Source organism: Conger conger, chromosome 12 (genome assembly GCF_963514075.1).
Source record: "Conger conger chromosome 12, fConCon1.1, whole genome shotgun sequence".
NCBI lineage: Eukaryota > Metazoa > Chordata > Actinopteri > Anguilliformes > Congridae > Conger > Conger conger.
Window position 1 is genome coordinate 37762875 of NC_083771.1, and position 23885 is coordinate 37786759.

Sequence of the window (23885 nt, forward strand, 5' to 3'; positions counted from 1 at the left end):
TTGCATCCTAATTATGGGATGCCACAAAGGTTTCAATCCTAGACAGACCTAAGTTGAGGCAACAACCCGGGACAAAAAGCTTTTAGAAAGGACCTTTTCCAAAGTGGGGTCAGAGTTCAGTACAAACAGGCTTCAGTACAAACAGGCTTCAGGTCACGGCGGTGCAGGAGAAAGGGCTGCGTTACAGCCCCCGTAAATGAAAGGCAACCCTCAAACGGAGGCGCCTCACACTGCCTACGAATCCACAGCGAGGGGGAGCTGGATCTCCTCCAAACAACACCGCCCCCACACGCACAGAATGCCCCGTTATCCTCTGATCAAGTTCCACTGCACCCGTGTACTCCTCCACCCACACGCCTACACCTGTCCTCCTCCTCCTCCACCCCAGGCAGGAAAGAGCCCGGCAGAGCGCTGTGTTTCTGAGAGGACGGCTGGTAGGAGAGGCAGCGGAGGAGTTCAGGCCCGCTGGGAGTCACATGCCCATGGATCCGGAGGCGCTCAATGCAGGTCGGGTCTCAGTGTGGCTAATTACGTCACGTGGGCATCGATCAGATAAGTGGGAGCTCTGGGCCTCGCTGCGGATACGTGAGGCAGCGCAGCCACAGGGATGCTGGGAACAGGAGGGTTCGTCCCTGGGTGAGCCTCTATGAGCCACTGCAGGTGCTTGACTATGTTCGTGATGTTTGTGCTTGTGTCTAAAACACACAATTGGCATTCCAAATTAGACCTGTCGAGTTATCAAGCCAGCATATAATTTCGCCTAGTATTGGAACTGAAGCAACAGCAGATTCAGCTCTTAATTATGTAGCCCGTAATACCTCATATAACAGATCCGCCATGACAGAAATAATGTTATTTTGTCAAGTACTTGTGTGCTAATAATAGTGAATAAAGTGCCCTCAACGTGTAAGCTCTGCTAAAGTGTTTTTATGAGCACAGAACCGTTGCGGTGGTGAATGTACACCGTAAAGATCCATACATCAATGAAGTTATAAAGAATGAGAAATCACTTGCACGTTTATCATCACACCCTACAGTGAGGGCTGCTGCCTGGGAGACACTGTGAGGTCTGGCCCCAAAGGTGCAGGAGTTCCTGTTCCACATTTTTTACATGTTTTAGATTAGGTAAGAGGACTAATAGAATATTCAGATGCTGACACTATTATTGATTCACCTGAAATATCGATTTGATTTTAACCTGCTGCTTTATTCTGACACATTTTCTGCTAAAGACAGACATTTCTCACTAAAAGGGGATGGAGAAAACAAGCTGCGTATTGAGACTTCGATTTTTTCAGGAAAATTCAGGAAGTTGAATGAAAGCTGAAATGCACCTGCCACCCCCACACACATACACACACACACCCACACACACACACACACACTCACGCACACACACACACACACACACACACACATACACACACACACACACATACACACACACCCACCCCCACCCCCAAACACACACACACACACACACACACAAATACACACATCTACAGGACAGGAAACGGCCGCATTGGGCACTCACAAACAGACACACTGTGTCACTGGGCAGTTTGCTGCTCAGCGTGTGGAAACCTAAGAGAAGGGGGATGCCATCTGTGCTCGGGGGCAGTGACGCCCCTCATTATTCACGCGCCTCTGATTTATCGGAGTCTGTGGAAGCGCGGGGCATGCGCCAGGGCACGGTGGGGAAAGGGGAGATAACCGGGAAGGTATGGCAGGAATCTGCAGCAGCTAGCAGCTCCATTCCACGGCAGAATGCTAAGCAGGGCCCTGGACTGGGCCCCGGATCACCTGCAACCGGATCTGAGAGAGGCCGGAGACACCTGGCTCACAGTCACGGGATAGCAGGGTAGCGTCAGCGCGTGAGTCACAGCGCCAGAGCAGAAGTCACAGTGCCAGAGTGTGAGTCACAGTGTCAGAGTGTGAGTCACAGTGCCAGAGTGTGAGTCACAGCCTCAGAGTGCGAGTCACAGCGCCAGAGCGTGAGTCACAACGCCAGAGTGCGAGTCACAGCCTCAGAGTGCGAGTCACAGCCTCAGAGTGCGAGTCACAGCGTCAGCGTGCGAGTCGCAGTGCCAGAGTGTGAGTCACAGCCTCAGAGTGCGAGTCACAGCGTCAGAGTGTGAGTCACAGCCTCAGAGTGCGAGTCACAGCCTCAGAGTGCGAGTCACAGCGCCAGAGCGTGAGTCACAGCGTCAGCGTGCGAGTCACAACGCCAGAGTGCGAGTCACAGCCTCAGAGTGCGAGTCACAGCGTCAGCGTGCGAGTCACAGCGCCAGAGTGCGAGTCACAGCGTCAGCGTGCGAGTCACAGCGCCAGAGCGTGAGTCACAGCGTCAGCGTGTGAGTCACAGCGCCAGCGTGCGAGTCACAGCGTCAGAGTGCGAGTCACAGCGTCAGCGTGCGAGTCACAGCGTCAGAGTGCAAGTCACAGCGTCAGCGTGCGAGTCACAGTGCCAGAGTGCGAGTCACAGTGCCAGAGTGCGAGTCACAACGCCAGAGCGTGAGTCGCAGTGCCAGAGTGTGAGTCACAGCCTCAGAGTGCGAGTCACAGCGTCAGAGTGTGAGTCACAGCCTCAGAGTGCGAGTCACAGCCTCAGAGTGCGAGTCACAGCGCCAGAGCGTGAGTCACAGCGTCAGCGTGCGAGTCACAACGCCAGAGTGCGAGTCACAGCCTCAGAGTGCGAGTCACAGCGTCAGCGTGCGAGTCACAGTGTCAGAGTGCGAGTCACAGCGTCAGCGTGCGAGTCACAGCGTCAGCGTGCGAGTCACAGTGCCAGAGCGTGAGTCACAGCGTCAGCGTGCGAGTCACAACGCCAGCGTGCGAGTCACAGCGTCAGAGTGCGAGTCACAGCGTCAGCGTGCGAGTCACAGCGTCAGAGTGCGAGTCACAGCGTCAGCGTGCGAGTCACAACGCCAGAGTGCGAGTCACAGCGTCAGCGTGCGAGTCACAGTGCCAGAGTGCGAGTCACAACGCCAGAGTGCGAGTCACAACGCCAGAGCGTGAGTCACAGTGCCAGAGTGTGAGTCACAGCCTCAGAGTGCGAGTCACAGCGTCAGAGTGCGAGTCACAGCCTCAGAGTGCGAGTCACAGCGCCAGAGCGTGAGTCACAGCGTCAGCGTGCGATTCACAACGCCAGAGTGCGAGTCACAGCCTCAGAGTGCGAGTCACAGCGTCAGCGTGCGAGTCACAGTGTCAGAGTGCGAGTCACAGCGTCAGAGTGCGAGTCACAGCGTCAGAGTGCGAGTCACAGTGTCAGAGCGTGAGTCACAGTGTCAGAGTGCGAGTCACAACGCCAGAGCGCGAGTCACAGCGTCAGAGTGCGAGTCACAGCGTCAGAGTGCGAGTCACAGCCTCAGAGTGCGAGTCACAGCGCCAGAGCGTGAGTCACAGCGTCAGCGTGCGAGTCACAACGCCAGAGTGCGAGTCACAGCCTCAGAGTGCGAGTCACAGCGTCAGCGTGCGAGTCACAGTGTCAGAGCGTGAGTCACAGCGCCAGAGTGCGAGTCACAGCGCCAGAGCGCAAAGCTCACAAAACGCAGAGCTAAGAAATAGTAAGAAGGCCTATATCCTTACACATCTTAAGTACCAAGGAATTTCAGCTGCACTGCAGGGACCAAAAAGGCTTCACAGCATTGCTTTCAAATCCCACCAACTCATAAAAACCTGCCCACTGTTTCTACAGCACGCCTCCATACATCCTGCAGGGGAATGGTCTGGGGCTTTTAATCCGCTCTTAAAGGAAGCAGAGGAATTGACCTGATACAGAAGGTAGAGCTCATTTCTACTCCAAACAGCTAAAGTCTCCAGCCTTGAGCCCTGGACAATAAACACATTAAATGAACAGATGAACAGCAGATGGCACAGATCAGATTAGCATTAGCATTAGCTCCGTGAAAGCACAGATTTGACATGATCAGACTGTAATTGTGATCACAGTGTGTGTAGCGGCTCGGGCCAGAGTTCAGAAAGGCTACGGCCCAGTCCTACGCTCTCACAGAGAGGGCAAACAAGGTAGCATTAATAATGTGTGTCCAGAAGCCTGCACGTGTGAATGCGATGAAGCGACATCAGGCAGTGAGCAGAGTGCGACTGGATTAGCGTAAAGCTGCCGGGTGTGGCGTGGAGGGGATTAGAGAAGTCTCCCACTGCATTCCTGTCACCCTGTCAATTCACCCCCATCCCCCGCCTAGATTTGGGATTCCATTCACAAAAAGAGCAAGCTACCGTGTGCTATGTAGCAGCCACCCTCAACCGCTCCTATCTCCAGTTACTGTACCTTCTCCCCCATCCCCCAAACCCACTCTGTTTCAGCAGGGTTTCATTTATACTGCAAATAAAGACAGAAGCTGTGAGCCAACAGCCTGCCCACTCACTCTTCCGCTCTGCATAATCAGCGCCTGACGGCCCTGTGGGCACCGTGATTGTGGGGTGTGTGAAAATAGTTAAGATATCATTAGAGGGCTGGGATGTCTACGTCCCCCTAGCTCTTCACAAGTTCTCTGTGTGCGGTGAGCATGCTGAGACAATCGCCCATCACTGCCACTGATCATTTCAGCCATGACGTCTGCACTAACGCTGAGATTACACCTACTGAAACACCAGCTCCACCAGTGCAATCTTCATCATTATTATTTTACTCTTATTTTTTTCATTGAATGAAGTGGAATCAGAACTATGTCCCTGAAGCACGATCCATCTTTTGTCTCTAGATATCATATGTGTTATGTGAAGATTGAAAGCTTGAAGATGGCAAGGGGAATATGGTAATGTTGTGTACACTATTAGTCAATGCTATTAAATAGATAGATACAGTTAAAGAGCTGTAGAAAAAATGAGCTCACATGTTCACATGATTTTTGGTAGTCATTTTGTGATCTGAAACATACTTTCAGAACAGTGATTACTCTCACATTGCTAGAGAAAAGAACACCTGGTCACTCTTAAAATAAAGGACTGCAGTGGTTATAATTTTATAAGAGCAGGTAGCTCATGGAGACATAGTTTCACAGTTAATTTGATCACTTATCCATACAAGGACTTAAATAATCCACTTATAATGAACAATCCACTTCCACTGCTGTGGTTTGGAGGAATTGTGATGTGATTATGTTGTAAGCATCTCACCATTACCAAGAGGGCATGCACTAGATAAGTAACAGTGTGTGCCACTGGGCTCTGTGCTGTGGAGTGGGACTATGCAATGTCAGATGGGGGAGTCTGTGGCATTCTCTCTCTCTCGCTCTCTCTCTCTCTCTCACTCATTCTCTCTCGTTCACTCTCTCTCTCTCTTTCTCTCTCTCCCTCTCTCGTCACTCACTCTCTCTCTCATTCACTCACTCTCTCTAATAATACACCAGCTCAAATAATGGGTCTGGTTGGCCTCTACCTTCCAGCAACAGACTTGTCTAATACTGCAAGAGTGATTAATCCCTTAATTTAAAGAGCAGCATACAGCATACCTTAAAAATAAATCTTGCAACAGGAACACAGAATGGCATTTACATTTCAACACTTTCCGTGATATTCAGAAAAAGAAGGGGCAGGGGGTTGTATCAAGCAAAAGAACTGTAGCTGAACTCTAACTGCACCTTGTCAGCATTTCACACTTACTGCAACACGTAAGACAGTTTCAAGCAAGCAAGACAGTTTCAGTTTAGTTCAGTGAATTAAGGGTGGAATGTGCGCAAGTGAGCAGCCCTAGAGATCGGCCCAATTTTGGGCACAAGAACACGTTTAATCTTCCGGACTTTCCCCCAATCACAGCACCGTCGCCTGGGTGCCACTCAACCCCTCACCTCCCTGTTCCCTGTGGTGCCCTGCGGTGCAAATCCTGGAACATGCAATCCTATTCACCAGGGGAGACGCGCAACAAATTATCACTGAATCAAGGCTTTGGAGCACTGCCCACTAACTCACTCAAAATATGATCTTCTGCACTGATGTTAGGAATGTAACTTAAATGCGCATCTTCAAATTATACCATGCACTTTTACCATTTTACTTTCATTCAATAAAAAGTCATTATGATTATTTTATAAAACGCCATTATTTATACTGCAGTTATAATTCCTATAATTAACTTTATTCCATTACAAAATGAAAGTGGGAGTTTGTAGATTAGCGTAAATGATCACATATTTTTACATCATTTGAATACCTATATAATCATTCATAAACTGCTGTTTTTGAAAGAGTGCTTTTCAATGCTATTTTACACAAGCAATGCGTGGGTATCAGCAGGCCAGCCCTGCTGACCAGCCTGTACAGTAATATTATGTAGTGAAATAATATTAGAAGTAGAAGCTCTGACCTTGGAGCCGTCCAGGCTGATGATCCTGTAGACATTCCGCGTACTGTCGTAGAAGTAGGAGACGGTGACGGCGTGCTTGCTGGTGGGCACCCAGTTCTTTTTGGTGTTGGGGTCGATCTGGAAGACGTGGGCGCGGGTGCTGTAGATGGGCTGTTCCCTGGGTGGAAAGAGGAAGGCACTCTGGATTCTGCTGTGCTAGAAATGTCCCATCACCCCCTGCCACACAAAGCCGGATCCCCCTCCACAACACTGCTGGTATGTGATGCCTTGAATTAGGCTGACTAGCACTACAGCGCTATACGATAATGCTAGCTACAAAATAATGTAGCTACACGCAGTAAAAGCTACACAATGCTCACAAACACACACATGTATTAGTAAGATTTCAGTGTTAATTTCCTACAGTGTACGCATGGTCCCTATTTGACATATAAACTGTTAAGAGTTTAATTGACACTGGACATTTTACTGTGCAATGACATACAATTCTGTAAATATCAACACTGGATGGAGTATACTAGTACTGCCCAGATGGGAATACTAGTTACGTTGTCAAAGAAGGACTGAAAATGAAATGTAAAAAATGAAACTGAACACTAAAGTAAACGAAAGTGAATATGCTTCCATGTCAGTTCCTCCTGAGACAGGGAGAAACTGAGTGAAACTCAGGGTGGACTTGGATCTCCTGGCTGACCTGGGTGTGATGATGAATGGTGGCCACCAGAAGATCACAGCACTGACAGAGAGAGGCGAGGATGAGCCCGACAAACCGAAAGCACTCACTCAGATTCAGCGCTATTATTCCCAGCGCTCGCCTATTAGCATATTCAATTCCATTGCCAAGGGCCTAATCAGCTGCCATCACCGTGATATATGCAGTGGTGAGAGCGGAGCAGGGGATTGTGGGAAAGCGGAGGCTGCTGAGGGACAGTGCAGCAGATAGAGAACTGCTTATGCTGCATTTGCTGTTCAGGCCCTTTGAACAACATCAAAGGCGCTCCACGTAATCAAAATTAATATTCATAAGCATTTGCTGCTCTCAACACAACAACGTTCAAAATGAGAGAAAAAAAAAACATTATGGATAAGGAGGCTTAGGCAAAATCTCAAGTTGCAAATATAGACGTGCTCCAGTTTCACAAGGCGTTTCCTGAGTTGAACCCCGTGCCATTAAATCATCATGGGTTTGTGACTATTGAGTGGCTGCTCAGCTCATACTATAATCATTTCCAATATGGATTGTCAAATCACGGTCCTCGAAGTCTGAGAACTGCTGGTTTTCCACCATCCCTTTACCTGGGGGTCAGGTGTGAAGACAGTCTGGTAAATGGCAAATGGCAGGCATTTGCCATTTAGTAGCACTAATTGTTCAGCTAATTACCTGGGAGAAAAGAAAACCAGGGCCAGATTTGGATTCAAGGACCAGATTTGATGATTGCTGGTTTACAATATTAAGTGCCATTAAAACCGATTCTGCCCAGTAGTTTAAAACTATTTTTACTGTCACAATAACATCGACAATAGACTGAATATAAAATGCATGTTATTCTGACAATACAACAAGGCATTCCTCTGAACCAGCCTATGCAGTGATCTTCTGTCGCAGTGATATTGCCCACATCTGCATAAAATAGAGCGAGTAGCATATGACTTGCCACAGAACCGATACTAAAGCAGAGTAGCCTTGTGGTTTTGAAGTGTCTAGAAAATGTAGTTTAGTTAACTATTCTTCTGTGTTATTTATGAGTTTATTTACCTGGGGCCAGGTCAAATGCAAATTTGGACATGTCTTTTTCATGAGAGTAAAAAGCCTAAATGAACTGTTTTGAAATGTATCCCAGCCTTTGAATTATTTGAACAAAAATAGAAGTCATTTGCTTTTTTAGCTGTAAATAGCAAATGTCTGGTAATTCTTAAATACTATGAGCACACCATGTGCACTTTGAACTTCCTATACTGTATGTGTAGGCTACGAATTATGCACAGTCCCAAGGGCTAAATAATATCAGTAATTAAACCTCTTAATATCCATGAATTCACGTTAAATACAGTCATATATAGATCAGAAACTAATGGCCCATTATTCTGGAACAGTCACATATGGTGCATTATACTGTACATAATTTCTCATTCCAAAAAAAACCAAACGATTAATAATCAAAAGAAAGCTGGAAAGAACGTGGAAAATGTAAAAACAAATGTGTATATTCAAGCAGAAGTTACTTCACAAGTATTGTGTATTGAAAGGTTGGGTATACCACAAATGTAAGAAGTGTTTCCAAATTGTGGGATTCCAAAAGTACTATTGCTATGTTGCACAACGATTTCATCTGCATAACCTTGTTTTAAGCATACTCAATGTGAGGGTGTTATCAATATAAGTGTAGCACATTCCCTCTAAGAAGATGTCCACAACAAGAGGAAAAAAAACAAAACACTGTTATTTATTTCTTTGATCTTATAGCTCTCTAATGCAGACCTCAACTGAACTCTCCAAAGACTCAGGGAAGTCTTGTCCTTTTCGTTTCTTCCGACAGTTTAAGTTTCCAGTGCAACGAGGATGCAGCAGAGACCATGGTGCAGTGGACACATAGGAGAAAATGTAACTGCACCACGGTCTCCAATCAGCTGTCCCCCCCCCCAAATCCTACCTCAGTGACGCTGAAATAATCCGTCTGATGAGATTTTAAAATAAATGAAAAAGCCAACCAAAGTGAAATTCAGGCTACGCATAAGTTCACACACTGCACAGAATACCAAGCAGGTGGTGGTTGCATCAATGTAAAAATGGCGGCATAAGGAAATGGCCACTGCACAGAGGGTCTATTTCAGCTTCACCTCAAACAGAGTGCATTTCACCAAACCGGCCCATTACACAAGAGCGAAAATGTCTCGAAAACGATCTGGGAATGGTATGCCATTACACAATATCTACCAGCACAAGTAGAGTGGGAGAGAGTATAGTTGCTATAAATACCAATAACACATGTTTACAGGGTACAGCAGGGTTAACTGTAACTCTACAGTCACCCTTTAACACTGACCTGGCACATTCATTACATGCAGCAGCCCGATCCTTAATAAAAATGAAATACATTTTAGGAAGGGATCACTGGGCTTGCCTTGAGGGAGCTGACCCAGGGCGACTCCATGAACCGCTGCAGGTTTATGGTCCTGTGCGGGCTGGATTTATGGGCTAGCCGAAAGCCTTGGTGTACTGACTGATGAGCTCTGCACTCAGCGATGGTTGGAATGGCGGTGGAGAGAGAAGGGGGACTCAGGGTGCAGAGAACTAAGCGGAATGGGGGCTGTAATGAAAGGGAGTATTAACACAGCCCAGAGCCCGGGCCCGTTGTCTTGCTCCCAGTTGCCCTGAACTGGTTGAAAGACTAAATCCCAGCCCGAAGGCCAACTCCTGCAGATACCAAGTGGTGTGCACTCTGCCGGATGTTTCTCATAGTCAACCCAACGCCAGCCCTTCAGCCCATTAATCATGAGACGCCTTACACACCATTACAAGCACCAGCTGGCAAAGATCATGGTGACATTTCTCACCGCATCTCCCCAGAATTTAGTGAAAAATGCAGTGTAAAAGAAATGCTTGCAGCATCACAAGCCATTAAAAATGTCAGTGTTCACTGCTGAAGTGGAAGCTTCTCCAGCAGGTCAGAGATAAACTGTCCCCAACCTCCCACCATCTTGTATGAATAATTAAAGTCACTCCAACAAATACCAAAGAGTGGCATAATGCAGAAAACCCTCTCCCAGGCCACTTTCAGCACTGTGCTTATTTTAAAGCGCTACAGAGGAAGGGCTTGCGAATGGTGCACCCCTTTCAGGCAAGAGGCAGGAACCTGCCCAAAGTGGTACAGAGTGCCGATGCAAGGGCTTTGTATCATCGCATATTTATTAAACAACCCGCCCACTGCGCTCACTGTTTCCATTAGTCAGAGCCGAAATGGAAGCCGGAAGAAAAAAATCTACAGTACAATGTTATATAACATGACTTTTATGGAGGAGGTGTGCTTAGCAGCAATTAGGAAGGAGATGACAAAGGTCTAAAAAAAATAAAGTTGTTATGTCTGGAAAAAAAGTGGTACTCCTATTACTGATACTTAGCTAAGCCTAAGATTCTACAATGGAGATGTCAGTAAATTGCTATTGACGAGACCAAATAATCAAAGCTCGCTCTTCTTGGAAGTACATCTGAACAGATGTCCTTGTTATTAAGTTAATCCTTTTTTATCTGTCTCTCCCACTTGTATTGACAGGAACATAAACTGTTCATGCTGATCAATATGAAAGCGATTCCAGTGGGTAAGATTGCTGGTTCCACTCAGTCAAATACCAGTCTTTATATCTCTTTATATACCAAATTTATATCTCAGCTTTGTTTGAGAGCATGAATGCAGTAAAAGGGTCTCATAACCCTGACCCAGATCCAGTCCTGGTAGGCACTGCAGACATGCTGTTCATTTATTGTTATTTATATTTTTATTACAAGTTTTGACAACATAAACTGAATACTCTCTAAGACACAGGAATAACATCTACCAGATACAGCACACTCTTTTTACATGCAACTTTTGCTAAGCCCTGGATCAATGGTTCTATTGCTCATAAGTGATAGAACAAGTCATTATAATAATAATAAGAGCATTACATATTCTGATCATTTGGTTGACACCCTTGCACACAAAGAAAATACCTCCTTTCTTCCCTTTTAAACGTAGGTGTAGGAATTGACGTAAGTGGGTCTAATTCCATGGTCATGACACTGCACTACATCCCACAGCCATTCAGAATCAGGCTTCACATGCCAGCTTAGAGGAAAGGGGGGGGCGTACTGGCTGGAAACATAAGAGAGGAGATATGAAAATAAACTTTAGTGAGAGCAAGGTAAGTCTCACATATGTCTAATATTTAGTGTCTCATATGTAACTTTTAGTTACAGTTGCCATGTGTGTTGAACTGTTGAACTGTTGAACATGTGTGCTGTCCTCTCAGGTCCTCTTCGCACTTGTACTTGTGTTTGATCTGCACTTCATTGTACGTCACTCTAGATAAGAGTGTCTGATAAATGCCTTGTAATGTAATGTAATGTAATGTAATGTGTGTTCTGCATGCAACTGGAAAAATGCTCACTGCTCAAAATATCATAGAGCTATTCTTATTCAAATAGCTAATTCATTTAATCTGTTAATATAGTGTAGCACAGCCTGATGTACAAGCATCAGCTACAAGCCACGCTATCAGACTATTGAACTATTAGAATAGATGTGTTTCATTCAAAGGTAAAACAAATCTGAAAAATATAGGCCTAAATAATCATTATGCCAAAAGACAAATTGCCATATGAAATCACATGGTCTATGATTCTTCATACCCTTCACTCAGGTGCAAAGTAAAGAGGTAATACATAGAAAACATTAACGGGGGGGTTTGTATAGCAGCATATGCCACCATTGACACAGCCTTTATACAGCTTCATACAGTATAAACGCTGGGAGGATTCACCACAATCAATAACAGCTCAATGACTGCACAGAGCCAGCATTGATGGTTAATGTGAGGTCTCGGATGACAGGAAGTGCAGTACATACAGTACTACAGACACCTTAATTAACAGTCATTATATGGGCTTTAAAAGAGAACAATAGCATCAGGCTCAATACGATTGACAAGAGAGTTTCACTGTCACAAAAACCCTGTGATTCTCGTTCATGACCAGCAGATGGGGTTGCTCATCAGACAAACAGTCACTTCTCCACACTGTCTAAATGTGAAGCTGGGGTGGGCGTAGGCATGTTGCAGGGGGTATATTGGAATGGCAAACATGCAAAAGTTCTGGTATTTCCAACCAGCTGTGTATTTGATCCATGCCGAACTGGATCAAAATCCCTGGCAATGGAAATGGCTGCTTTTACCAACTAAAGTGTTTTAGCCCTGTCTTTTTGTATCAAATTATTGCACATTAAAAATGTTTTAAAAAGGATATGAAGCCAGATAAAGTACCTTAAGGGAAATTCAAAGCCAGTTGCACTCAAAACAAATCCAATTATACTACCTCACTCAAGGGGTGATCCGATGGCAAAACCTGACACCACTTTGCTCAGCACTCAGCGCTGAACCTGGAAGGAGAAGCTTGTCAGAGGAATTTTGGGCAAAGCCTTCCGGTCAGGCAAGCCTCTAGCATCTAACAACAGAGTTGGGCACAATTGAATAGACATCACTCAACAGGAAAAAATGGACTAGCATTTCAGTTTTAATGGGCCTAAACTCACAAGATTCTGTTCACAAGATTTTCACTCAGCTTCTCCTAAAATATGACTAGCCAGTGATACAAGCATAATGTCAGAATGCAAGGATAAACACACAAGCCCCATTGGAAAATCCTGAATATATCACTCACATTGAGATATATTTTGTTCCTGGGCTACTTACTGTAATTAATCTATTTTTTTCAAATTGTCAAATATGCCAAATTGCAGATATAATTTGACAGAACAAACACATTTGTATAGTGATTTCATATAGTGATTAGCCATTTTTCTGAACAGATATTTCCCAAAGTTGCTGCAAAAATCAACTCCACCCTATCTTAAGTCTTTCTTTTTCTGCAGGGAGAGGTGTTGAGTAGTCACACAATTATTTGTCATGAGATCTGAATCCATTCAAGGATTCATAGCATGTTCTAGAATGATCCCTGAGACATATATGCCTAGCTTTGGCATCACCGGGCCAATTTAAAAGTTTACTTTGATCTTCTGACTCATTACCTACAAGGCTAAATGGCACCCAGACTCTAATGAACTGCTCTGGCCTCGACCTGTCATTTCACTGTGTGTGAAACAGAAGCTCCTTGTCTCCATGGAGGCAGGCCGGCTCTGCAAGAATTGCACCGAGCATCAGCTTCACGGTAATTCACACAGCGGCAGCGACATCATGCATTACGCACTTCAAAGGACAACGGCCACCAGTGGAATTACACGTCCTTCACAGGCTTTCACAAGTATGCCCAAATTCCATTAGAGGCGAACAAAGACAACATTAGGAAAATTTGGCTGCTGCATTAAATAGATGTAGGCGAGGGAGGTAAGGCCATACCTCATTAAAGTGATAAGTTCAGTTACCCATTCCTTTACATGCCCCAATTCCTTTGAATTTCAAACAATTTAGCAGTTACTTACTGACCTTAGAACTCAATTTTCTGGATGACCTGACTAATACTTTGTAACTATTACAACACACTGAATATGCACTCCATTGTATCTATTAATGATGAACTACTCAGTACGTTGGACATACGCTGTTGAGCCATTTGGTCAAATGAAGCCTCACAATTAGTATAGCATGTACGATGCTGTACTCTAATACAGTATGCCTGTGCATATTGTATTATAGTCGTTTTTTGATCAGTTCATTACATTTGCACTGTGATAATTCTGGAAAATTGGCACAGTTAAATTGTCCTGCTTGAGAAATAATTAATCTTCATTAATATAAGTGGGCCAACAGTAGTGAGTGTGTGGGTGTTGTGGAGATCACACACATTTCTGCAGGTAGGTGAGGTGCTGTAAAGGCAGAAGACAGAGCATAGCATAGTGGAATTAACCAAACTGGGTTACCCACAGGCTCCTGTGCAGAACACCCAGGGACTATGGATGTGTGAATGGAAGTCTAGCCTCTGGGCTAATTTACTTGTCTGGTAGAAAAAGTGCACAATGAAGGGAGAAAGCTGGTTTCCAGGTGTATAGTGAGTGGTGTGTGCGTGCAAGTGTGCATACGTACAGTATGTGTGTGTGTGTGTGTGTGTGTGTGTGTGTGTGTGTGAGGGAGATGGAGCAAAACTGCTCTAACTTCAACCTTTCTGCCTTGCGTGTGGGTGGGAGTGATGAGATAGCGCTGGAATTCTGCATTTGATTCTGTGAGAGGGAGACATGCAAATCTCACTTTGGTGCTCCACTTCTGTTTAAAGCAACAGGAAAATGCTGTTAGCTTTTACTGCATTGCAATTTTCAGAAGTCCTCTAAATTTCCATTTAAAAAATTGATGCCAGAAAAGTACAATTTCAGGATCAAAGCTTCAAAGATTCTTTCTGATAAAAGAACATTTTCAGTCTCATGATGGAACATGGTGGATAATGCACAGTCTATTGTTTTGCTCCCAAGCCTCCAGTGGTATGAAGAATATGAAATGCTTTCCTACATTCCCTGGGCACTTGTCATGGCATGTTTAAATGTGCACTGGCAATTGAAGAAGGAAGTTAAAGAAAAAGACCTTGGTCCACATCCTGATTACATGGATAATCCAGCAACTGGGGAAAAATGACACATTCTATAGAGGTCAATACAGGGGGACTGATATATAACTGAATCGCAAACTGCCTCCATTTTCCAGAATGGGCTCAACCATGTTCAGGGTGGTCTTGTGTTTGGTTTAACAATTCAACTCCTCCAGAAAGGCTAACAACCCTGCTAATGTGAGACCATGCTCAACAAAGAAGCAGGACTATCCCACCTTTCACTACTAACTGGTTTTATGACACAGAATATTACGTACAGTTTATTAGACTAAGTAGGAGACAATCCTCCCCTGGAGCAATGCAGGGTTAAGGGCCTTGCTCACGGGCCCAACGGCTGTGCGGATCTTATTGTGGCTACACCGGGATTCAAACCACCGACTTTGTGGGTCCCAGTCATTTACCTTAACCACTACACTACAGGCCGCCCATAGTGGAGTGAAGCTGAGGTGAGACTGAAGGCGTTCTGGCAGCACCCTGTGAAGTTCCACTGTGTTATTCTCAGCTGTTGGGTGTAGCCTAAACCCAACACACATAGAGCGTCCTCTCACACTGAGCCAGGGCTGATCCAGTCAAACCTGGACTCTTCCCCACACCGCACTCACTACATTACATTACATTATTGGCATTTGGCAGACTCTCTTATCCAGAGCGACGTACAGTTGATTAGACTAAGCAGGAGACAATCCTCCCCTGGAGCAATGCAGGGTTAAGGGCCTTGCTCAAGGGCCCAACGGCTGTGCAGATCCTATTGTGGCTAAACCTGGATTAGAACCACCGACCTTGCGTGTCCCAGTCATTTACCTTAACCACTACGCTACACTCCTTCTCCCTCAGTGGCCAGTCATGTGCACCACAAGCCCTATTCAGCAATAACATGTCCCATAGGACAGAGACTGACCAGGATTAGTGGTTTTTTACCATGCGGACAGAGGCAATCTAGCTTCCCCATAACTCCCACAGCGAGAAGATATGATACATAGATAAAAGTCTCGTTCCACAAACATTGCATCATGTTTTTCCAAAATGTGCTTTAATAGTCTACTCTGGTCATTGCCAGTAACAAAAGCATAACTGAGTATATGGTCTCCACAGTTGTCTTTGTGAACCATGTGAGCACAGAATTATGCTCCAAATGGAAAATTGTCCCAAATTTGGTGCAATTTTCCAACTGCTTTGCATAAAATGTAGTGTTCAGCAGGTCCGTGCCATCTGACCAAGGAGCCTAAATTTTAACAGTTACCTTCCACACCTGATTCCCTGGCACAGCAGGAAATGGCTTCCAAACTAATCTTTAGGGCTTTTTAGGATAATTAAAGTTTAAAACATCAACTTGGGTACAGTAATTCGACAGAAGGGACGGTGAACATGCACAGAATGTACCAGAATGTACCAGAATGTACCAGAAAGTACCAGGCCCCTGACAGCAACTATTAGCCCCCGTGGTCTGCACAGATTTACAGTAAGGGTGTCAGAACAAAACCTGCCGTCATTACAAGGCCTTTCCAGTATGACCAAAAATGAGCCACTGTCAATATGCAGCAATAATAATGTTAACGTGCACACATACATACTGTATATAAAAAGGTTGGGAAATATACAACCAAATGTCACTGTAGTACTGTAAAACCTCTGAATGTTGCATACATGATACGTGACATCTCATTTAATAAGAACATATATTGGAATTGGACAGAACAGGAATTACATATTATTATGCGAACAGTACACATTGGAATAACAGTATTTATGAAATATAAATAAAAAATAAAATATCCACCAGATGAGCACATAGACAATCTCACAAAGACAATAATTTAGATCAATGAATAATTTTCAATTCTTTCTGTTTTTTAAGTACAAGTCAAGATATTAGTAATAATGTCATCATGGAGGGGTCAGGTCAGACTTATTCTGTCTGTACAAGATGATTATAGCACATCTAGGTGTTTGCGGAAGAACAATGGGAATGTGATCTGAAATCTGAAATCTGAAATCATTCTCAGAGGAAAAAGACGGTCTTACGTCTTCTTTTAGTTGCTTTGGGTGCCAGTGTCACTAGTATGCAAATACATATCCATCACACTTAGCCCTCAGTACCAGGGGGTTTCCTGCCTTGGCACCACACATCAAAGCCCACTCAAATCAAACTGCTTGAACTGTGAAAAGAAGATTGTCTCCATGCATATGCATATATAAATATATTTAAGCCCACATGCTAAAGTCCTGTTCCTTGGAGACCTTGAATAATCTATTTCCATAGAGGAAGAGAATAGATATTCTATTTCGATTGTATCTTCTATTTTCTATTCTATGATTTATATCGCAGTTTCTATTGTATTTAGTGTTATTCTATTGTATTTTATCACAAGTATCTAAAGCATGCAAAGCTATATACTAACCAAATATTTACAATCCACAGATTGTATTCAGTTCAGCTCGCACCTGAGTGGAGAACAGACACTTGTATGCCTATTTAAACTAACCAGATGAAAGTGTTATTCATCTGTCATGTTAATCAATACAATTGTTTTAGGTCTGCTATTAACAAAAGCAGACTTTCAGATATAAAGTTAAATATCTTTATTTCTTTGAAATAATTTGGGAGGGGATCGCTTTTTAATTAAAGATGGGAGATGAATCATCCCATTCATTATTGCTTTCGCGACAAAACATTTAACTATTTATTTGAAATTTGTCTTCGTTGAGATTTAGGTGAGCTTTCCCCCGTTTCACAAAACTGGGAGCCCATATTTTCTGGCTATTTAAAAGACACTCTATAATGTAACAAAGTTGGACATTCCAATCAACATCACTTAATTTGAAATGCAAGAGTAAAAACAGTGCTTCAGAAACTAATTAAAATCGCACTACTGTACTGTAACACAATTACTTATTTTGTGCAAAATGGATATTAAATCCATTACTACTGGTTGACCTCTGAGTAAATAAATAGATTTGTTGTTGAAACCCAAAATATAACAAATATACAGTATACTTGGACAAAATGCAATTTTGGAAGCTGTCATCTATAAAAATCTAATTATGACGTGCAAAATTAGATACAAGACAGGAGTAAAAATACACTGCACTGTGGATATTTGCTTGCTACATACCAATCTCCCACATTTTGATTTGAGTCATGTAGTCAAGGAAGCAGAAATATGAGTCAAAATTTAAACAGTGGAATTATAAGTTCAAACCATCAGATTGATAATGACAAACTTATTAAAATGGTGTTGACTGTCAACTTCAATACCAAGTAATGGCTCATGGGTGAGATGTCAGCACTGTAGCTATGTCATCCAAAATTAAAGTGTACTGAACATGACCGATCCTCGATCTCATGCTTGGTCAGCTCCACAAACTCTTTGAAAAGTGTTCTCAAATTTGCACGTAATTATTATGCACATACATTAAGGAGTTCAGACTAGCCTAGTTCTGATCTACATGCCTGATAAGCAAATGAACAACACCGCATAAACATACAGTACTTCTGACAGGCTTCAGACAATAAGGACTTTCAATTGTTTGAAGCACACTGGATTTGAATGACTCCTGTACTAGCAACAAAGGGAAACATGCTTCCCCAAGCAAATAACATTGTTAATGTGGCTCACCATGCCCCCCCCGCAGAAAAACAATGTTGTGTGTAAAACAGATGCCCCTTGGATAAAGGGCAGACATCCAGTGCCAAAGATTCAGCACAACTGTTCACAGCCAGACTGCAGCCATCATCATGTTTTTAAAAAGCTTGTTCCGAATGAAGGTAATCAAAACAACTGTCTCACAACCTACTAAGCGGATTACAGCACTGTGTGGTCCTTCTCTAAAGAACTGGAGAGATTTAGAAAGACTACTGGAAATAACATGCATGCTCCACCGCTTAAAAAACTGGCTGCAGAGATCATTATACCACATTCTCCTTTAACCTTGTTTTAGAAATCTAGGTTAATTGTATTGTGTATTTTTATCTCTTTTATATTTTATTGTTGCTGTCTTGTCTAATTCTTGTTTTCTTTTTGTGTGCTGTTTGTGAAGCACCTTGTGCTCTTATGCTTGAAAGGTGCTGATATAAATAAAATTTACTGACTTACTAATTTACTTAATAAATGATTTGTACAGTCAAGAAACACGGATGCAAAAAGCACATGGTACTGACCAGTGGGCTCATTTTTCTAGACAGAATAAATACTGTAGATCAGTCCATGGTATTCTCTGATTGTCCATTTTAGTATTATAATGGATAAAATAACATGCGTTATCTCCAAACTCCAAACCTCTTTATAGGCCAGCCCCCTCCCCCAAAACTTCTATCAGTATATTTCAGTAATAAACACTGCTTTTAAAAACTCAAGGTTCCCTTGATGAACCCAGTATCTCAGGGCTTTGGGGAGTCACTTTATTCTGGAAAAAAGCATATTCTGGACTTAATAGTACATTATTTTCTACCTAAAGGGGCTTCATCTTCTTCACTTGACAGCCTACATCAGGTTAATGGATTTCTCATCCCCAAGATAAATGCTGACTTTAACAGTCCTGTGCTCAGAAATGAGAAAAAAGAAAAGGAAAACACTGTACATTAGTGGTAATATCATAGAGGCTTCTGTAAAGATGAATATACCAGCACTGTTCTGGCACAGACTGATTTAATTGCACCATGCTCTGCTCATTAGATGGTGGACGGGGTCTTTTCTGGGACAGAGCAATCATCTCCTGCAAAGAGAACACTCCATCCCTACAAGGGAATTGTCTTCAATCCTGAAGTGTTAATTAATTTAACAGAATGGGATCTTGGCAGCTGTTATTTAAGGCAGCGGAGCCATTAATCAAAGGGAGGTGATAATGTGATCGCATGCTTTAAATAAACTTGACTTAAGTGGAGAAAAGGCTCCCATTTAAGACTAAAATTACATTTGTGTACCCATGACCAGAGGAAAGGTTTCAGGGACTAGAAGAAAGGAAAAAATGTCAGATATATTGAAGGAATGGAGGGACATAAAATGTAAGGAGTTGATGTAGAAGGGATGAAGAGCTCTTACACTGCTTCACTACTTCAGAGTAAACGCTGTCATGCACTTATGTTACTGCTAACACAATTTGTCGGAGGACAGAGTCTCTGCAAATATGCAAATGAACACAGACAATGCAGAGGAAGAGGATACATTTTTATCACTGAGAAACACACACTGACTGACAGGCAGCTAAGCCCTGAACACTGGCTTCCTATCAGGCCAATATTTGCTTAAAGTGAACCTTACCACTTTATCAGCGCTTGTGGTTAAACGCTGGTTGCTAGTCAAGCACTATGATCCCCCTGTCAATGCCTGCTTTGTGATGTGCATGATTTCATGATGAATATGCTACCAGTTGGAAACGAGCCCGCATAACCTTAAAATACATACATACATAATAATGCAAATGAATGATAGTAGTATAACACTCTGTGACAGTGCTCAAAGGTTGTACTAGGGGTCTGGGGAAAGCACATTATTACACTGTATGGTTATCAAATCATAAACATGTTTTTTGTATCCCTAAGAATATGTTTGTTAATAGCAGTGTACTGTGGCCGACATTTTTAATGGCAGCCACAGTCTTATTGAAGCTGGATTCAAATACAGCACTGCCTTGATTACCGCAGTAAAAGGACCAGTTTTTTTCAGCCACTGCCAAGTTACAAGAGTTAACACGCCCTCTGTGTGCGTTAGTACCAGCCAGCTGCTCCCCAAAGAAAACTTTTGAACGATCATCCCTATTAGCCCCAGGGCCCAAAACTCATGGATGTCCCTCTGCTCCCCTTAAAACACAATTTACAATCTACAGGGATAGATTGTACCCCAAGGCCGTGAAAAGTGGATTTCACTTCTTTACATCTGGATGACATGTTTCAACTAAAAACACCAACATCTCTATGACAAACATCCATCATTTAGTAGACTGCATCAAACCAGAATTAATTTGGCAAACTACGGTATCATGATAGCTACCCACTGGATTAGGGTACATGAAAATTACTAATAAAATAGAAGCACAGTTCTTGACAAGCTACACCAAAGCCACAAGCGCGCTCCTCACTATGGCTACACCCACGTGATTCAGACTGGGAGTATCCACCGACATTGTCCCCACACCTGCTCTTTGTTATGCAGCTATAAACATGTGCCAAAAGCAGCTTGTGTTCAGGGTAAGGCTTATTTCTACTCTACCAAACCCACACGTTGCCTATCATAGGTCTCTCACCAAGAGGGGGCCGTGATAAGTCTCAACTTTCCCTTTTCTCCACCTCAAGACCCCACACAATGCTCTGAAAACACTGAAAAAGGTCCCTATGGAGTACCACCTCTTCAAACTGACTACAGCCAGCCAACACACTCGCACTGCACATAGACTTACTACCATTGCCAGTCAACTCAAAACAGAGGACAGTTGAGTGGGTGCTATATTCAGCAAAAGAAGCAACCCTTTGTGTAGGGACCATGGGCCACGGTCTGAAATCGAATGCTGGCCATGCTAGTGCAGACAGTGGCCAGTTGACCCAGATTCCAGGCCATTACTGGCCATAAAACTATCCAGGGATAGAGGGCTACAGCCAGCAGGAAATTCCAACCTACTTTTACAAACAGTAAATCTTCTGTTAGCCCAGGTGTCTGTGGTCAGTCCGAGCCAGCTGCATAGGTAGTGCAGTATCCCGGTGCTATGTTTACACAGCTCATCTACTGCAATGATGGTAAAGAAATTCTGTGTATTTTTGTTCTTGAAGGAGCAAATGAGGTTCAGCATAAGGCCACAGCACCATTTCTCCACAAATTCAGACCCAGAACCATCTGTTCCGGTCCCAATCCAGCGCTCCTAGCACTGCTCTCTGCTGCCACCCCACACTGAAGCTTTTCAGAAAGAACAAAAGCTGTATCATTTGTGTATGCACCATTACACACAGTGATCCTTATCCCAACGCACCAACTAATCTCATATCGCATGTCGTCTCAATGCTGTAGCATTTGCCTTGTGATTTCATTTCAGCACATACCTAACTTGTCCCTTAGGCATGTTATGTCTCTGCACTCCACAAAGCCAGTTTGTTTATGATTTCAGGCACTCTACTGTGCTTAATATATAAATGTGTACGTATTGCTAAATTTAATTTCCAGAGAGTTCATCTTGTTACAGGAAACGCACTGACCACCTGTCACTCAGCCACTTCACATGCCCTCTGTGTGAGATCTCAACTGCCTCATCTTAACTCTGAACTGATACCTCAACAGACACGCATCTCACACAGCCTATTTCTGCTATAGAGCTGCATCTCTCAATAATAACAACGAACAGCACATAGAAAAAAAGCTGCATGCTGTAAAAGCTCCTAAAAGCCATAGACAGGCATACGAAAAATCTGTTATTCACCAAAGCCATACTATAATCTAGGCTTATCTAAACATGCTATGGCAGCATTCCGAATGATTCAAAAACATCCAATTAGAACAGAGTGTTCTGTCGGACTGAAATCAATCATGTTTTGACCTACCTAAAGGACATATTTATGCACGTTCCCTTACTCCTGCCCATAACTGAAAATACAGCGTGAGAGTCAGCATAGCACTTACACAGAAATCTATTTTTAAGTTCATGTTGTCCCAGAATACTACTTTTGAATGACAATTCATGTGCACCACATTCTATGCCCTGGTCTCATTGGGTGAATCGCTTTTATTAAATATGTGGCTATGCCAATTTCCAAATGTGAGTCCCCAGAGTCAGAAGTGGACGCATCTCATGGTGTTTGACTGTAACAGTTGGCTTAGGTTTCTCTGGTTACTATTGAATTAGTTCCACCCAACAACACACCAGTGTCCACAGAAAGCCCTTCAGTGAGAGATATTGTACAGTATGCCTCTCCTGTAATCAGCTGGCCTGTATGTCACGTACTGTGAAAAATACTCACTCTCTTACAAGCAAGTGGATTTGTGAGGTAACTGCACACACTGCAGTTATATGCTGACAGCAGAGCCTGACAATTGCTGATTAGTGAGATGTAAAAAGAAATTAAATACTAGAAATCTGAAAGGTTTTTCAAGTGTGATGCATAAAAAACTGAATTCACATTTCAGTGCGGTATAATATCCAATCATATCTTGTGACGGAGCCAGCACAGTTCAACTGCTTATAACACTTAATACACTAAGTGTTACATGTGTATATAGATTGGTTGGCTCATTTTGTAAGGGAACCAACATATTTCTCTGTGCTGTTTTTTCAAAGCATCTGTGTACGAGATAAACAACCTGAAAAAAAATTCCACTTCTTTTTCATTTTTTGTATGGTTATCAATCACAGTTGAATAATAAGATGGCGCATGAATTATTTTTCTATTTTTAAGTTGGCACCCAGTAATCAGTATGTCCAATTCCCCCGCCAATTTGGAATGCCCAACTGTGTGCAACTGCTGGGCTTTCATGCACGAACCTCACTGCCGATTCAGTGTAGACCACCACGGTTCTCCTTCAAAACACTTGGTGTCGCTACCTGCTTCTTTTCACACTGCAGACTAGAGCTGAGCTTGCATAGAGTGGAGTCGGAGGAAGATCTTTCATATGCCGCTTTAACATGCAGTCCACACAGGTGCTTGAATGACCGGCTCGGTAGTGATTAAGCGCAGACCGCTAGCCGACTGAACCTTCCCATACCTTGGGCGAAGCAATCTTCAACTGCACAGCACCCTGTGGAGCTACCGGTCACACTCACACTAGCGTGGTCTGGATTCGATCCGAGACCACGGGGCACATCCATGCACCGCAGCGTGATGCCTTAGTAGGGAAACGGCAACAGTAACTGAGCCCCCAGTGAGTCAAATCTGCTATCTCAGCTTGTTACTGTATGTAGCTGACCGGCACATGAGCTATTGGGTTACTCTTGGCCCTGTTAGCATTATATGGGGCTAGGTGCACTCACAGGTACAGGTAAAACATATGGAATTTACACCATCAAAGGAAAACAAAGAAGCTGTTTACACTCGTCTGACCGTCAATGTCCTATACATGGCACTGTTACACTTCATCTTAAGCCACATAGCCTGTGTGCTTAGATGGAGATCATATTTCTACCACTTGTTGCACTCAAGCTATCCATCCAGCCTGACGATCACCTCTTTAACAGGCAGTCTCGTGACTCCATTATGTTTATTATGCGATGTTATTTGTCAGTAGAATGCTAGCCGATGCATAGCTGGAGCATAATATTAAAATCTGCGGAATCTGACCT

At 43.5% G+C, this 23885-nt stretch overlaps 1 protein-coding gene across 1 annotated transcript in view; it reads right to left on the bottom strand.

The window, feature by feature from the left end:
* LOC133142549 (homer protein homolog 1) overlaps window positions 1-23885 on the bottom strand; it is a 58755-nt gene that overhangs the window by 26393 nt on the left and 8477 nt on the right. The window contains exon 3 of the mRNA XM_061263826.1: window positions 6326-6482. Within this exon, the coding sequence (XP_061119810.1) occupies window positions 6326-6482 (157 nt within the window). The remainder of the gene's footprint in view (window positions 1-6325; window positions 6483-23885) is intronic.